At 49.6% G+C, this 16,403-nt stretch overlaps 8 protein-coding genes across 8 annotated transcripts; 1 reads left to right on the top strand and 7 right to left on the bottom strand.

The window, feature by feature from the left end:
* Positions 1 to 107: 107 nt before the first annotated feature.
* N7489_001657 (lipase family protein) lies at positions 108 to 1,171 on the bottom strand (the record flags this gene model as incomplete). Its single annotated transcript, XM_056707412.1, has 3 exons — positions 108 to 407; positions 471 to 1,033; positions 1,090 to 1,171. 3 exons carry the CDS (start codon positions 1,169 to 1,171, stop codon positions 108 to 110), a joined length of 945 nt encoding a protein of 314 aa, XP_056571714.1.
* Positions 1,172 to 1,247: 76 nt separating this feature from the next.
* N7489_001656 (uncharacterized protein) lies at positions 1,248 to 1,641 on the bottom strand (the record flags this gene model as incomplete). Its single annotated transcript, XM_056707411.1, has 2 exons — positions 1,248 to 1,509; positions 1,568 to 1,641. The coding sequence occupies 2 exons, from the start codon at positions 1,639 to 1,641 to the stop codon at positions 1,248 to 1,250; spliced, it is 336 nt and encodes a 111-aa protein (XP_056571713.1).
* A 426-nt stretch (positions 1,642 to 2,067) lies between these two features.
* Positions 2,068 to 3,100, bottom strand: N7489_001655 (cleavage and polyadenylation specificity factor subunit 5; the record flags this gene model as incomplete). Its single annotated transcript, XM_056707410.1, has 4 exons — positions 2,068 to 2,363; positions 2,428 to 2,675; positions 2,731 to 2,982; positions 3,060 to 3,100. 4 exons carry the CDS (start codon positions 3,098 to 3,100, stop codon positions 2,068 to 2,070), a joined length of 837 nt encoding a protein of 278 aa, XP_056571712.1.
* A 309-nt stretch (positions 3,101 to 3,409) lies between these two features.
* N7489_001654 (uncharacterized protein) lies at positions 3,410 to 6,805 on the bottom strand (the record flags this gene model as incomplete). Its single annotated transcript, XM_056707409.1, has 2 exons — positions 3,410 to 6,496; positions 6,575 to 6,805. The coding sequence occupies 2 exons, from the start codon at positions 6,803 to 6,805 to the stop codon at positions 3,410 to 3,412; spliced, it is 3,318 nt and encodes a 1,105-aa protein (XP_056571711.1).
* A 984-nt stretch (positions 6,806 to 7,789) lies between these two features.
* Positions 7,790 to 8,263, bottom strand: N7489_001653 (putative BYS1 domain protein; the record flags this gene model as incomplete). The annotated part of the gene is made up of 1 exon (XM_056707408.1): positions 7,790 to 8,263. One exon carries the CDS (start codon positions 8,261 to 8,263, stop codon positions 7,790 to 7,792), a length of 474 nt encoding a protein of 157 aa, XP_056571710.1.
* Positions 8,264 to 9,435: 1,172 nt separating this feature from the next.
* hdaA (histone deacetylase hdaA) lies at positions 9,436 to 12,475 on the bottom strand (the record flags this gene model as incomplete). Its single annotated transcript, XM_056707407.1, has 16 exons — positions 9,436 to 9,624; positions 9,693 to 9,799; positions 9,848 to 9,927; positions 9,980 to 10,062; positions 10,120 to 10,212; positions 10,265 to 10,328; positions 10,378 to 10,425; positions 10,481 to 10,592; positions 10,645 to 10,852; positions 10,906 to 11,033; positions 11,084 to 11,196; positions 11,245 to 11,383; positions 11,439 to 11,452; positions 11,507 to 11,795; positions 11,856 to 12,201; positions 12,245 to 12,475. The coding sequence occupies 16 exons, from the start codon at positions 12,473 to 12,475 to the stop codon at positions 9,436 to 9,438; spliced, it is 2,244 nt and encodes a 747-aa protein (XP_056571709.1).
* Positions 12,476 to 13,796: 1,321 nt separating this feature from the next.
* On the bottom strand, positions 13,797 to 15,066 carry gpdA (glyceraldehyde 3-phosphate dehydrogenase GpdA; the record flags this gene model as incomplete). The annotated part of the gene is made up of 5 exons (XM_056707406.1): positions 13,797 to 13,996; positions 14,056 to 14,743; positions 14,805 to 14,868; positions 14,955 to 14,968; positions 15,019 to 15,066. The coding sequence occupies 5 exons, from the start codon at positions 15,064 to 15,066 to the stop codon at positions 13,797 to 13,799; spliced, it is 1,014 nt and encodes a 337-aa protein (XP_056571708.1).
* A 189-nt stretch (positions 15,067 to 15,255) lies between these two features.
* Positions 15,256 to 15,441, top strand: N7489_001650 (uncharacterized protein; the record flags this gene model as incomplete). The annotated part of the gene is made up of 1 exon (XM_056707405.1): positions 15,256 to 15,441. One exon carries the CDS (start codon positions 15,256 to 15,258, stop codon positions 15,439 to 15,441), a length of 186 nt encoding a protein of 61 aa, XP_056571707.1.
* Positions 15,442 to 16,403: the final 962 nt, after the last annotated feature.

Raw genomic sequence — 16,403 nt, 5'->3', positions numbered from 1 at the left:
TGTCACCAGCATATGTATACATCTAACCAGTAGATCTCGTCTGTCCCACCTGGACATACTACCTATACATCATATTCACCCTATTCCTCCTATTCCTCCTATTCCTCCTATTGGCATGCGGTAATAGGTCCCAAGTACCAGCTATGTGCCCCAACATCCGGGTTCAATGTCCCCGCATTTCCAGACTTCGAGCCAACGCCCTCAATGACATCAATATCAGACGAGGTCACCGTTGTATCGTCGTCACTAGTAATCCAGTACTCGGGACTTGCGTGGCTAAAACCAACACTTGCAGGTGGCAACTTAGGCACCAGGTCATCTTGATGCGTCACACGCCAGAGACTGCCTTGCTCCGTGATGTATTTAGCCAGAGCCTCATTGCCCACACGTGGCTGGCCATAGGAATACTATAGTCCCGTGAGTATACTCTATTATCAAGGACTGATTCAAAACAAAAACATGGTACTCACCACATTCGGTTCATATCCCGCATTACGAAGCACACTACCTCCCAACGTGGCAAGAGCCGCACCGAAGCTGTGGCCGGTCAGGACAAGAGTGTAGCCCGGGTATGTTGTCTGTGCGGCCTTGATCTTGGCTGTCAGATCATCCGCGACGGTCTCCCAGGATTCCAAGAACCCGCTGTGGGCTTCGCAGTCGCTGCAGATACTGCTGGCATCGGTCAAGCCGAAGTTGATGTTCGCAATCCAAGTGCTTATTGAGCGGCTACCCCGGAAGGAGACGACGAGTAGCTTGTTTGTTTTGTCCGCCGCGAGGAAGCCGGCAACATTGCCATAGCTGCAGACCCTAATAGGTGACACTGTGTTAATTAACCGTTGTGAGCGACTTTGCAAGTTGATTTCATACTTATCAAACTCGTATAGAGAAATTGTGTCAGCAGACTCCACTAATGGACAGTTGTCTTCCTCGCAAGATAGCGCATCCCCGGTTGAGTCGTTATTGTTCGTGCAGTATGACGCCGCAGCCCATTGAGAGAATCGGGTCAATTGATTAAGCACATCAGTGGACACATCTATTGCTTGTTAGTTGGTTACCGGAGGGCATGAACTAAAAATTGCATATCCATACCCCGAGGAACAGGACGAGAAGGAGCAGCAACCGTCACCACTGCGAGAGCTGTGATACCACAAAGCCGACCAAGAACAACCATTATGAAGATATCCGGAGTTAGGCCTTCTCAACGAGTATGCACACACACGTGAAGATAGCCACGCGGGACAGCTTCCTTATGTATGCTCGGCGAATCCAAACAGACTCGTATAGATCCCAAATTCCTTCACGAATCGGGACATCTTCGAGGAGCGGGGTACAGCACCCATTCTCTCGTAGATTAGATTGTTTCCGGACTTGGCTCTATCTCCGGTCCATGGCGCATATTTCACGCGTGACCGATGGGATTCCGGTGGGATCGACATGGAATTCATGCAGCTGTAAAGTTCGTCACCGGGAATGTAACCACGGAGAAATACCGGACGAGTGGAGGATGGTCTGTATAGTAAAAGAGCGGAGTATTCCATGCAGGGGATTAGGGCTGTGGAGCGCTTACCTGTGCCTCGTATTGCATGGGCTTATTTCAGTGGTTATTTCTCCATGCGATACAAGTGCCGTGAAGATGAACATTTTGGGCTCTTTGCATGTCGGGTAGAAGAAGTAGGGTTGGTTTCTGCTTGGCATTGCGCCCAGGTGTTGGGTTGTAGAAGAGATTCCAGCCACTCACTTTCACCCGTGATCGTATCTATATATATGGATGCTGTAGAGGTAATATCCAACTACGACGTTATTAAACATGTGTGATCATTAGAAGCGTAAAATTGATTTGACTGGCCATATTGCATTCCATTTGCAATGGAAGGTGGTTTTTTTTTTGTATTTTTCCCTCTTTTTTCTTTTTCTCTCGAAGTTTCGGAAAGAATCCCGATCTCAATGCCAGTCAAACCCGTATCTCGTTCATCATCGCTGCCAGCAGAGAACCTTCGCCGGGACACTTGGCGCTCGGGCCCAAGGTAGGCTTGGCTAGCGTCTCATTCGTCTTGGAAGGACTCCCCACTACTGGTGAGATTCGATCTTCATTCCTTCCTCAACGCCAGTCATACCAGTGTCCTGTCCGTCGTCTGCACCATCACCACTGAGGAGGACTCGGGGAGGGATAGTGTAGCCAGGAGGCAACGGGGTGCCAGGAGTCACGGCAACAATGTTGTCGTTCTCATCGACCATCTCGAAGTTGTATCGCGATAGGAGATGGGGAATGGCGGAAAGTTGGGGACCATAGCGAGCAGTGTTATCATACAGCTCGAACAGCGGCACAGCGAGAAGCTTCATGTTCTTTGGGACCGAGAGAACCTCTATAATAAGCCATGTGTTAGCAATATTTACTGGGAAGACATAATGGTGTGTGTTGGAGCTTACTTTTCTTTGGGAGGCGAATGAAGTACAACTTCTTGCACTCCTTGGGACGGGTGACATGTGCAGGAAGGAATGGGTACATGAAGGTCTCAAAGTTGGGTCGCCACCATTGCGCAAGAGTGTCGCTGATTTCCCAGTCATCATTAACACCTTCGCCGGAGAACTGAGATCCAACAGGTGCAAGGCGCTCATTCAGCCGCTTCTTGAAACCTTCAATTTCATCGTCCTCGTGGTGCAGATAATCACCTGGGCTAAGGACTATTAGCAGTGGATTGAGAATATGCGCAAACCATAGTGATAACTTACAGCTTAAAGAATGCATTGGCAATCTGCAACATCAGCACATGAGGGTGGTTGTGCTCGTGACACACCAGGATTCCCTCACAGGTTCGTCGCATTCCATGCAGGCGATACTGTTCTTCGAGGCGCTTCAGCCTTGCCAAGACCGAAGGGTCCTCTTCGGGTTGGGTCTCCTTTGTGCCGAAGGTATAGTTCGACAGGGGGTAAAGGCGGACAGTCTCGGGCTGCTGCGCGGTGAAGTCCTTGGGGACAATGGGCCTAGAAGCTATCGTGTCAGAATGATTCGGAAAGTGCAACATCGATAACGTTATCGTAATCTTATCGGAATTACTTACGGATGTCCACTGACAGGGACGTCCTGCGTAGTCGTAGCCATTTTGACACGGCCCTCGTTGTTATTGAGATCAAGAACGGCGAGAGCTCCCCGGGGCCCCAAAGCTCCGACCCATCGTCCCTTATCGCTTATCGGCTTGACCGCCTTCCTGGCAAATTCGATATCTCCAGGACTACTCTACACATGTACGATTTAGCTCACACTACATGTATAGCAAAAAACTTGTCTGAAAGTGGTCGGATTATTGTCCATCTCTGGAACTGCACTATATCTTCAATTGACAAACCCCCCAACTCTCGGATTTATGCAACCGTCCAGCCCAACACCCAACCTACTCCGCATGTATACTATTCATAGCTTGGCGTCAAAATCCTCATACTCGCTCAGATCCGTGACAGGAACAGGGCCAGTGCTGACAGGCAAACTGGCCTTGAAGGTAGGTACGTCGGTGATAACAACAGCCTTTTGAGTCTCGCCATTGCCATTAGCCACACCCTGAATGTCACTGCTAGAGCTAAGACCGAGCTCCTTCAACTGTGAACTGAGCTTCTCGTCCAGTGTCTCAAGAACAGGCTCCAACTTCTGCTGTGACAGGCCTGTCTCGGTGGCCAGGAAACCCTTCACAGCAAAGACGACCTGGGACTTGTCCGCTGTCGCGTCAACCTCATCGAATGCCGTAGCCAAGCGGGCGGAATCCACTATGAAGTCAGCGGCTTCAAGGTGCTTGGCGACTACTTCGACAAGGCGTGTTTTCTGTTCAGCTAGTTTCGGCGCCTCAACCTGCGCGCCTGACTTGGCGTTCATGTGGATGGCAAGCTTGGCGCGTGTTGCCGAGGACGGGTCGATGTATTGCCGGTAGAATGCAACGAGATCCGCCTTGGTCAGGGTACGCACATTGGCCGCGTCGGTCTCATGCTGCAGGAAATCAAAGTACTCAGATCCGACATGCGACCAGTACCGGCCAGTCTCAGAGCTCAGGTTCTTGAGTTTCTCCAGGCGCTTGTTCACGACACTGCGCTTGTGACCCTCGAATTCTTCTTCTGGCATCTTCTCCAGGATGGGGCCGAACTCGCGGAGGAAAGTTTCAATGCGCGATTCGAGATACTGTGCCGTGCGCTCACTTTGGATAATGACCCGGTAGCCCAGGGTGGTGGCGTTGTAGCGTGCGCCACTCCACACCACATATCCGAGCTGTTCCTTGCTGCGGAGCTGGTCGAATGCAGGTTCGTCAGTCAGCTGCGCGAACAGCTGAAGCTTCGACCGCAGAACATCATCAGAGAAGAGTCCGATATAGAGGTAGTACTCAATACAGTGATTGACGTTAGCCGGATCCTTAAGCGACCGGGGATAGACATAGTTGGCACCGGGCGGCAAGGTCATATTGCGGCGCAAGTACCACTGCGACGGAGGCAGAGGACGGCCGCCCAAGATCTTCTCAACAGAGTCCGTCATACGCAGGGCATCCTCCTTGTACAGGTTTCCGTGGGCCAGGACTTCGATGTGGGTCTGCTCAAGCAACTGGGGGAAGAAATTGACCACATCATCACTCTCAACATGCTCCAACTCTTCAAGATACTGCTCGTTGACCCAGCTGCGCTCGGCAAGAAGATAACGAGTGTAATCTCCGACCTGGTAGTAAGGCTGTTGGTACTCAGCATTGCGGAATGCCCGCGTCAAGCGCTCTTTGATAATGTCGAACCGATCCTGGTTGATAACTAGCCCACGCATGGTATTGAGTACTTTCTCCAATAGAGCGGACATCTTGTCGTTGTACCCGCTCACGGAAATGTCCAAGCCCAAAATGTTCGCCGAGAGATGGTAGTCCAAGCCAGCAAGCTCAGCGTCGTAGGAGTATTCATCTAGCGAATCTCGTACCAACTCGCTATACAGCTTGGTTTTGATGAGATTGGCAGGTGTAGCCCACACTAAAGGATTGCGGAGCGTTACCTCGACAGTGGCCTTGGGCACCCAGAAACGGTCATCTTTCTTGAACCACAGGCGCACCCGATCATCGTGGCGAATCAGTTTAGGGGTCTTCGCTGGCTCGGCCACCTCCTTCTTTTCCACCGAGAGTCTGGTCGGCACAAATTCGTTCTTGTGAGGCATGTGCACGTTAGAAGTGCGGGTGGCCTCAGTCGACTCTAAAGCCTTCTGAAGACCGCCCAAGAATTCCTGTGGGATCTTCTCGACCTTGTATTCGGTACCATACCGCTTCTCCTTCTGGTCCCATGTACCCGGGAACTCCTGGGATACAACGACTAGGCGGAAGTTGTCGGCCCGCAGATAGCTCAGCGCCTTCTTGATCAAGTCAGAGTCGAATCGTCGGATCAAAGACCCGCTCAGCAGCCATTCACTAGGCAGTGACTTTTGCATGACGCTGCTCAGACGGCTAGTGAATCGACTAGCCGGGGTCTTCTGCTTGAACCGGAAATCGACCTCGGCAAGGTTCTTCATCTCGTCAAAGATCCATTGCTCGGGCTCGCGTTGCTTGATCATAGCGATATACTCGAAGACGACATTTGCAACTTCCTGGTATTGCTTCAGACCTTCGGGGGTCAGGCGCACCGAGATAGTGAAAAATGCTGACCCAGCACATACAGGCATGGCACCTGCAGACAGGCCATTGGCCCATCCCTTGGCCTTGAGGTAAGAAAGAACACTGCCGGGGCCCTCGTGGCCAATCAAATGACTGATATAGCGGCTAGGCTGGGTGTCATGCAAATCCTCCTCGTCAAGGAACGGGAAGTACATATCCATGGATCGAGTATCCATGACGGGCTTCACGAACACCTGGGTGCACATATCCTTCTCGGTGAAGGGCTGAACATCGTCCCAGCGATTCTGAGCAAGGTTCTTGTTCTCGACATCGGAAAAGAGCTCGGAGACCCATTGCTCCAGAGTGTCCAAAGACTCCCGCCCCAGGACAACCAATTTCGCCCGGTTGGCTGAGTAGTGCTTCTCGTAGAACCGGATGAACTCACTACGGACTTCCAGACCACGTTTCTGTGGATCTTCTTTCAAGGTCTGCAGGTTACCAGTCGAGAAGTGGCTGTAGGGATGTTTGGGGTTTGAAAGCGACTTGTTCAGTTGCATCAGACGCCACAGATCACTTTGGAGGTTCTTTTTATTTTCCGAATCCACCGCCTGCAGCTCCCGTTCCAGCGTTGACTCTAGGAAAAGCGGAGCGACAAAGAACTGGGCAAACCGATCCAATGCTCCATAGAGGGGCGACTTCCCATCTAAGCCATTCCCATTCGACAAGACACCATTGCTATCATTTGTCTCGGCAGGGGTGCTATCTCCGCTTGATTTCGGGGCACTGGAGTCACCTGTGGCGGACACTTCGAAGAAGTAGTTCGTTTCGGTGGCAGCTGTGTAGGCATTGGACGAACCTGAGTGGGATGCTAGGTACTGGTTGTATGCATTTTCCTTCGGGTACTAAAACAACAGAGATCCAGTTAGCATTTACCTCGGCTTCGGAAGGTGGTGGCGGTAGGTTGTAAGTTGTTCATTTACCTTTTTTGTGCCCATAAACAGCAAATGTTCCACTGCATGGGCCATTCCTGGCATATCATCTTCATCGGAGAAATTGCCAACATTGACATTCACGGCGGCACTGGCCTTATCGGTGTCCGGGTCATGAACTAGGAGAGCCTCAAGCTTGTTTGGCAACCGGATCACCCGATAAGAACGATCGTCTAGCTCCGGTTTCTCCAGGTTCTCTGTAATACGCTCGATTTGAGCCATGATCGGGGGGTGGCGGTGAAGTTAGGGGTTGAATGGGAGGATGAACGGCGGGTCCAATGCACGGAAGAAAGAATCGGTAAAGGTACGGGCCGTACTGAACGAGGACTGGTCACACTGATGCGTGACAGCAAATCGGGATAAGGGCGGGTTGAGCTGCGAATGAGACCTTTGTGACACAGGTTTGCAGCAGAGGACCTTGGAGGCATTCAGTTGCCAAGGGGAGAGGCCAATGACGTGACTGATAAGGTCAATGCACTTGGGAATTCCAGGCCGAAAATGAGACGGGTTTATATATGTTTCGGTATATATGTGGGATTATATACCAGAGGGGGGGAAAGGAAGTTGTGATATCAACTGAGGGACAAGGCGATGTTGATCAACCCGGGCCTGGTGGAAATACTGCCCAGATGTTCGAGGCGGTGATAGTAGTTCTCTAACCGCCATGGCGAGTGCGCCTTATGGTATTTTCCATATTACAGGTTCTAGTAATTAATCCCTAAAAATATCATCATTTGAAACTCTGTAGGGTCAATTTCAACAATATCTCAATTCCTATAATAGTCGTTTATACGGCCGTGGTCTTAGTGGTCTTCTTAGTGGTCTTCTTATGTCTTTTTGGTGGTCTTTCTTAGTACTCCGTAGTCTCTGTAGATATCTGGTTATATAGATATTTTCTCCTTAGTTTGTTAGGTAGATAGTGGAAATGGCCAATAACTATGGCGCACTGGCGGTTGGAGACTGCCATATCTCGTAGCCCTAATAAGCGCTCTATCACCTACCAGTGGCGTATTCCGAGACAAGGCAGACTCGTGCCTACCAGGATTGGACTTTAAAAATAAGTCACTCTTTCCATTATCACATTAGCTAAATACATGTCAGGGTCCTAACTGGTTCCACGTTGAAGCTCTTCCTTCCTCGCAGCTCCGTTGGTCAATTCACACGTGCTAATGGACACTGCCCCCCACCATTTATATCCAACGGCGCTTAGCACTTGGCTGCACAGAGGTTCAGGTTGATACTACTGTCGGAGTTACAGTTCTTAGTCTGGCTGCCACCGGGATTGACACCCTGTGGCCAACAGATGCTCGAGCAAGCCGTGTCTGTGGGCCGCACGACAACCGTCTTGCCGGAGAATGGGTCGCCGAAGACATCTGACAGGTCATACCAAACTGTGCCTGGGTCCAGAGTGTAGGCAAAGTTGGTCTGTGGACTGCCGTTGTACAGACCGTTGTCAACGGTGGTGATCTTCAGGGAGATGCCACCGGAGGCACTGTCGTGGTGCAGTGCTTCGCTGTAGCTGCCACCTGCTGGAATGGTTTGCTTGGGGCCAACACTACCACCAACGGACCATAGGTAGACTGGGAATGCGCAGTGGTTGGTCACGACAGCGTTGCCAACGGCGCTAGCAAGCGGTGCCAGAGCGGCAACGGAGGCAATAACTGCAGTAGAAAAGTGCATTTTGATAGGAAGATGGAGTTGGTTTGAGATAAAGCGATGAAGTCTGTTGGAAGTAATGAGGATATCTCTCTTGGATAGGATTCGAGTGCCCTTATATAGTTTCCCTGCTGGTGGATTGAGCAATGAGTTTCCAGCCTATACCTGGTCCCCCTTTTGACCCGAGGATAAACTCGATTTCCAAAGCAGAGTTGCTAATGGAAAGTATAGTGGCTTGCTCACCAAATCCAAGACATCTCATCCCAAACTAACCTATTGAAGCCATAACCACTTGGGCAGCGGTCAGGCCATCTGTCACAGGACCGGAAGTAGCAATGGTTCGTAAAATCTTACAAAATCCCCGCATGGCATGGTCAAAGAGTTTTCCAAGATCGGTGTCAGTGGAGGAAAGAGACAGAAAAGCGGCCATGGGTGTAGCGAAAAGAATACGATGTCTCAGAACGCTCCGACCCGATCATTGGATGTATCCAGCCCTAGGCGAGAGCAACCATTTGGGATGACATGATCTTTCCGACCATGCATGCCAAGTGTGGAGAGAAAGAGAAGACCCAAGGGATTTTCTTGTATAACGACGGAAGTGATTAGGTCCGTATTTTGCCACGCCGGGGTTTCTGGGGTAAAAAGTGAGACATCGTTACATCCCAGGGACGACATGCAGATCAACGCCACACTGGGAAAGTAAGTACATCCTACTTATACGATATATGTAGGTAAAATCACTGGTAGCCAGCTGATGCTCGCTTCTTTGTCATGTAGACCGCTAAAAACCTCGAGCTATGGTTGGTGATGTGTCACAGTAGTGAAGTCACCAATGTCTCAAATCTCAAATTCAAAAGCCGTGCTGATATCACTCTTCCAGAGGGCCATAGAGGCTCGCACCTGATATCTTCTTGACATCTTCCTTCTTTGGCGATGGACGAGAATGTATTAGAGCCAAGATCAAAGACATGTTAGTATAGTTTTCCCTGACCTATTTTTATCTGCGGGGAATTCCCCGACGTCCCCCATTAGGCAGATATGAGCAGAAACATCCATGGATGTACTAACTGGCAAGATAATTGTCATTACTAGGGTATGAAAAAGAGAATTCTTCGATAATAGACCGCATAACTCCATGCACAACCTTGGATATTCTACGGGTTCACGCTCGAATCAGGAATCAAGAAATCAAGAAATCAAGAATCTTCATCCGAGTCCTCCTCCCGATCCGCACGCTCGGAGATCCACTCGAACACTTCCTCCTTATGCTCATCAAGCATCTCGTTCAGATCCGTTTTAGGGGAACGAACCAGCTGTCCGTAGCGCTTAGAAGGCCGTCCTTGACCCCAAATACCGTGAATGTTTGAAACAATAACAAGGGAATTCTGTAGGAAAAAGAACCGTGTTAGTAGAAGATATAGAAGATTTCATTGACAAATAATTTTTGGCTTACCTCGCGGTACCACTTCGATAGCCAGGTCTGCGTGGTAGATGCGATGGCACGGACTGGGTTCACAGACACGAAGGAGATCACGCCGCTGACACGCTTGTAAAGGTTTTCTACTCGGTTATTAGCAAAGTTACACCTGATATCCAGCCTGAACGTACCCCTGTGGATCAGCATGTTAGACACGCCGAAGAAAGCGTTGCCGACGCCGAGCAGGAAAATTTCGGTTGCCTGGTTCGCACTTTGATAACTTGTCAGCTCAATAACAATGTACTTGGTTCGCCATAGCTCACTCAATGTAGTTGTCCCACAAGTATCCGGCAAGCTCTTCAGTGGCGGACGGGCGGTTCTGGTCCTCTCCCTTGTATCCACCGGCCTAAAACCGTTCAAATTAGTCGATGGCCCGTACAAAGGATTGCACATCCAGACTTACCGCTTCCTGAGTTACATGCTTGGGAACGTTGACATCGATCACCGCGTAGCCCTTACGCACGGTCCATTTAACATACTCCGTGAGCGAATCAGCCTTTTCGTTATGTTAGCAGAAAATCCTCAATCAATCATTATGGATCACGTACCATCCAAACGTTGTGCGCTTCCAACTTATTGTTCACGGGATGAGCCTGCCCCACAATCTCAGGCCTAGATACAGTCAGTTATACGATCTGCGGCTTATTATCAGAACACTTACGGATCGTGGAAAATGACAATAAGCGGCACGCGTTGGTGATAATTTGGACTATCAGATTGTGAGTTCCGTATTAGAATACTGAGATTGAACGGTTGCAACTTACCTTGCCAGAACTTGTTTATCAAATGACTTGGAAATGGCGGTGCGATAAATGTAAAGCGGGGTGAGCTTGCAGCTTTCATAGAGCTGGTTCGACTGGTAAACGCGAAGGACATCTGGAAGACTCGTCAGCTCTGTTGAGTCGGAAGTACTATGTGTAATTCTTACCGTGAAGGCGATTCGCGTAGACAGGGTGAGAAGATGTCTTGGGGTACAGGCGACTCCAATATTGGGATTGGATGCTCCTCACCCGGCGAACCGCTGCGACAGCAGAGTCAGTCGGAGAACTGCTAAGCAAACGGTCCGGGGGCTCTCCCATAAGAGTCTTGGTCACAGCTAGAGCCGACTTAGAGATAGACTTGAAGTTGTATCCACCCTGTTTCACGGTCAGATCAAGCAAGCAATAATCTAGAGAGGCAAACCACGCACCTCCAAGCAGACGGCGACCTTTCCGTTGGCCAAAGTCATGAGCAGGTGGGTCATTTGGGCATAGCAAGCTGGTGAGACAAAGCAGCCACCCAGTACATCACCAGCAGCAGCATCAAACCCAGCAGCGACTGTCATGGTCAATAACTCTACACTAGATCAAAAGAAGGGGTATTCTCACCAATCACCAAGTCGGGATCGAATTCTTGGGCAATGGGCATCACCACTTCCTGGAAGGCAAACATGTAGTCACCATCGCCCATACCCTGGTCGGGCCATGGAATATTGACATTTCTAAGAAGCATGAGACTTTGGTCATTTCATGTGCTTAGAGAAACTCACTTTCCGACTCCGGCGCCTGAACCACACTGATCCCAGTCTCCTGCAGGACCTCCAGGGTAGAAGCGACCGTCCTGGTAGACATGCATGGAAATGTAAAGAACGTTAGGGTCATCGTAAAATGCTTTCTGGATGCCGTTGCCTATGATACGTGAGCTTAGATTGTCTTCAAAGTCCGTGCTTATGGTTAATCGTACCATGGTGAACATCCCTGGTACAAAGTCAGTATTGCTGGAGTGGCCAAACAGTCATGTGGGGTACTGACCAGTCAAGAATCATGATCTTCCGGCATGCGTCTCCTAGTCTATTTTGACAAACGCGTGCTGCAACGCACACATTGTTGAATAGACAGAATCCCATCGCAGCATCATCCTCAGCATGGTGACCGGGTGGGCGGATGACGGCTATGGCATTTCTCACTTGCCGCTGGGCGACAGCTAAGCAAGTCTCGATTGCGCCTCCAGTAGACAAAATGGCAGATCCAAAGGTCAGATTGTTGAAATAGATAGAGTCGCGATCTTTCTCCAGCTGAATAAGTACGTGGTTGGGCATTTCTATTGATCGGGTCAGAAAATCCATCAAGGCCAGGTTTTCCGGTGGTGGCAAACACATACCTGTCGTGCTTTGAACGAATGCGTAGTGGGCATCATTATGAATGAGGGTAACTTCCTCCTCGGTTGCATTTCGGGCGTGGATCCTTTGCAGGGTTTTGGGTGCCAATGGTCGAGACGATTCTGGGTCGTCAACAAGACCGGCGCGACATAGCTCTTTGTAGATGTAGTAGATGCGTCTGGGGTCCTCTGGGTGGACATCACTTTGTGGGCAAACCTCACAGTGGTAACGCATGCGATGATCATAGCAAAGTCCTGTGGCAAGCGATGCCAGTGGCAGACCCGATTTAGCCATGACCTCCTCGTCAGACCAGTCAGAGTCAGGCTCAACTAGGCTATCGCGTTTTAACTGCTCAGCAGAAGGACTATCACCATCACTCGTCTTGACAAACCGCCCAGGGGGGGGCCATTCCGGTGGAGGCGATGGTCTCCTGAGGTTGAGACTGCTCAGAACCGGGTGATAGGGATGCGGGAACCGCTTGGGGGATGGAAGAAGGAGCAAGATTGGGGGTGGTATGATTGCTGAGATGTGTGGGAAGAGGGACTCCAGTGAAAGATGGGTTTGCAGTCGAGGTGGAGAGGTTATGGGAATCACCCATAACTGTATCCTCGTCCTCGCCCATCATGCAAGGGAAAGCCACGGGAAGCCCTTTGATTTAATTCAAGATTGGCTCCTGTTAAATCATTACCAAGCTATACCACAATAGATGATGTTGTGCTTGTGTGGCAATCTTAAAGCTTAATATCGGACTAATGGTGATTCGGTTGATGCTTCTGGTCCACGATGTCAAATGCACCTTGCGCAGCAGACTTCGAAATAGACCAATCGGTCAAATGTCCCCGTTGTTGAACAATTCTTTGATATTAACCGAAAATGGCAGGAATATTTGAAGGTGTGACTTGTGCAAGCATACAGTGGTATACACTCGTCTCCTGCCGTAATTGGACGGACACTGCAATTCAGCTGCAGTATGATGAAGGAAGGGTGATCTCCAAATGAATAGTTTCCAAAGAGGAATTCAACTGCAGACCTCCACGTAGTGTGTAGAAATGAAGAACAGAATAGCCAAGTCCACTGAGTGACAATGGGAATGGATCAATGTGCATGTTGGATCCCTTTTGGGCCAGTCTTTCTTATTGCCAGACATTTCAATACTCACCGCCGAATTGACCGCTGCCAGGAAAGGATTGGCGTGATGCATTATAATTGGCGGTGAGCTTTTAGTGTGTGCTGACTTATCAACCTCCACGGATTAGACTTATCAAAGGAACCTTAGAAGTACAAAGTACATGTAGGTGATGTTGAAGATGAACTGTTTGATTTTCAACCACAAATAACTTATGGATAAAATTCTACTGAGTTTAGTCTTTGGCTGCCTTTGTAATATCTGGAAGGTCCTCGGGACAGTCGGCCGCTTGTGCCTCTGTACTCGACTGGGTGTTTACATTCATGAATAGAAATAATATGATAATGAACAGTCCACTATGATGCTTTGTATATTTTTAGGCATTTCCTCTTCTCTCGGTGTATATCCAGGAAGATAATTGGTGACCGCAAAATGTACAAGCCAGTGAAGAGCACAATTCCTACTTCTCCAAGTACAACGTGGGATATATAGACCTACAGGTACATATATAATGCAGGTGGATATGCAGTTCTCTAGAAATACATATACGAGACACATTCATTGGTCTTTCAACCAGCGCGTTTGAAACCCTCAAGGGGTGAAAATGATTGACTGTACGTGTTCTAAACGAGTATATAGTACGGTCTACAACAACTTCGATAAGAATGAACTGGAAATGGTTTGTTTCATTAAATGACGTTATCATCTTGTTTTTTTCTACAAGGCGAAGCCCTCATGCACCCATATTCGTAGCCTGTGCAATAAGGAACCTAGCACCTTAAAGAACACTTCTGACCCCAGGACGCTGTCCTGATTCCTACTGGCCATCGACACCGGCAATGTAGGAGATGAGGTCAACAACACGGCGGGAGTAACCCCACTCGTTGTCGTACCAGGAGACAAGCTTGATGAAGTTGGCGTTAAGGGCGATACCGGCGGCGGCATCGAAGATGGAGGAGCGCTCGTCACCGTTGAGATCGGTGGAGACGATCTGGTCCTCAGTGTAGCCAAGGATACCTAAAATAGTATGTCAATATGTGTGGGTAAAAAAGGGGGAGAGTGGAAAGGTAACTCACCCTTGAGCTCGCCGTTCTCGGAAGCGGCCTTGACGACGGCCTTGATCTCGTCGTAGGAGGCACCCTTCTCGATGCGGCAGGTAAGGTCGACAACGGAGACGTTGGCGGTGGGGACACGCATGGCCATACCGGTGAGCTTGCCGTTAAGCTGGGGAATAACCTTACCGACAGCCTTGGCGGCACCGGTGGAGGAGGGGATAATGTTCTGGGCCGCAGTGCGGCCACCACGCCAGTCCTTGCTGGAAGGAGCATCGACGGTCTTCTGGGTGGCGGTGTAGGAGTGGACGGTGGTCATGAGACCCTCAACGATACCGAAGTTGTCGTTGATGACCTTGGCGAGAGGAGCCAAGCAGTTGGTGGTGCAAGAGGCGTTGGAGAGGACGTTGACATCCTTGGTGTAGTCCTTGTTGTTGACACCCATGACGAACATGGGGGCATCGGCGGAGGGAGCGGAGATGATGACCTTCTTGGCACCACCCTTCAAGTGGGCGGAGGCCTTCTCCTGAGTGGTGAAGACACCGGTGGACTCGACAATGTAGGCGGCACCGGCCTTGCCCCAGGGGATGGCAGCGGGGTCACGCTCAGCGAAGAAGGTGACCTTCTTGCCGTTGACGATGAGACCGTCCTCAACGTGCTGGATCTCGCCCTTGAACTGACCGTGGGTGGAGTCATACTTGAGCATGTAGGCCTATCCCGTAGACAGAAGGTTAATAACGGGCTATAGAAGCGGTTGGTTTCCAGAAACATACAGCGTAGTGAGTCTCAATGAAGGGGTCGTTAACAGCGACAACCTCGACATCGGGGTTGTTGATACTATAAGTATTGGTTAGGATGCTGCTCGGGTCTTTCTTTTTTTTTTTTTCTCTCTTCTCTTTCTCCTCCTCAGGTGTGCAACTTACGCATTGCGGAAGACCTGTGACGTTGTTAGTATTGGAAACTGGAATGGTGATGAAGAGAGCTTACAATGCGGCCAATACGACCGAAACCGTTGATACCGACTTGGACAACCATGATTGCGGTTTACTGTAAGCAGAAGCCGTTAGCTCATGTATAGAGGGATAGATGATAAGGGGATGATGAACTCACTGTAATAGTGAAGTAATTGAAGAAAAGAGGAGAATTGGGATGGAGGAAGAGAAGAAAAGGAAAAGAAAAGGTCTGGGGGAGGGGGGGAAGATTAATGAATGGATGACTGACGCAATGGACAGATCACCCCTCACCGAAGAGACGGACGGGGACTTTGGGATGGCCACCCCTCCAGATCAGAATGAACTAGATTTCCCGACTGTTGCCGCTGTGTCTGCCCAGCAACAGCATTTCCGGTTTCATACACCGGGGAAAGCAGGAAGAGTCACGATATTGGGGCCCTCCTCTGCCCCTCGGTAGCTCCCGTCTACCAATAGGAATACGGCAATCCCAACTGCTGTTCGGGTTCTTCACTATTCCTCGGAGCTTTCTCTTGAATATTCTGCCTTATTCGGTGTCTATTCGGTTACAACGGAGAAGATCACGATAATGTTATGTACAAAAATTGAAAAGAGATTAAGAGATTCCCGAGGTTGACTAAAGGGAAGCTATGACGCTGTTGGAGGGGCAAATTGAGAGGGGCAGAACATGAGGTATGTACGGAGTACAGATGTACTATAATACATGTACACATATAGATAGGTATAGTATAGCTGATCCTGTTAGATAGAATTAAATATAATATTATTCCTAACTACATAAAATGCTGTGTCCCTCCACTTCTACGGGCCAACCGTGTTGCTCAAACTCCTGCGGTGGACGGATCGAGTATGGTGATATAGCTTGGTGGCTCCCTCCGCCCTGAAAGGAGTCACCGGTATCTCAACACATGGGGGCACGGGATCTGGCAGATTTTTTTTTTTTTTAATGTTTTTGTTTTGATTAGACTAATATTTGAGCTAGGGAGGGGCTTTAACTATTGGGGTCCCCAATACTCCAATGTTCCAAGAAGCTGGATTATAAATCCCTACCTCAACACCTGGGCAGGGAATGAGATAAGACCCTACAACACGGAGTCCTCACTAATAATCACGGACCCATGTTAACTATGGAATCTCAGACCTCATCAGCCCATATCAGCATGGAACACGGAGCCGATACACCAGTGGCGCAATCCCCCGACATGTGCCATGACTGAACGTCCTTTCGTACATGACTTAGATCGTACAATATAGGGGGCATGGCGCGACCAGAGGGGTCGGAATTAAGAATATATCCCAGACCCTAGCCAGAAAGGAGGGTCCGGACTTGATAGGATTATGGATTATGGTACAATGGGGAGAAGTGAACTGTGCTATGATTCAGATCGGCCATCGAACACC

The sequence above is a fragment of the Penicillium chrysogenum genome (genome assembly GCF_028827035.1).
Source record: "Penicillium chrysogenum strain IBT 35668 chromosome Unknown utg000001l_segment0_segment0, whole genome shotgun sequence".
Classification (NCBI taxonomy): domain Eukaryota; kingdom Fungi; phylum Ascomycota; class Eurotiomycetes; order Eurotiales; family Aspergillaceae; genus Penicillium; species Penicillium chrysogenum.
Note: the sequence above shows the minus strand (reverse complement) of the source record. Positions and strands in the feature narration are given on the sequence as shown.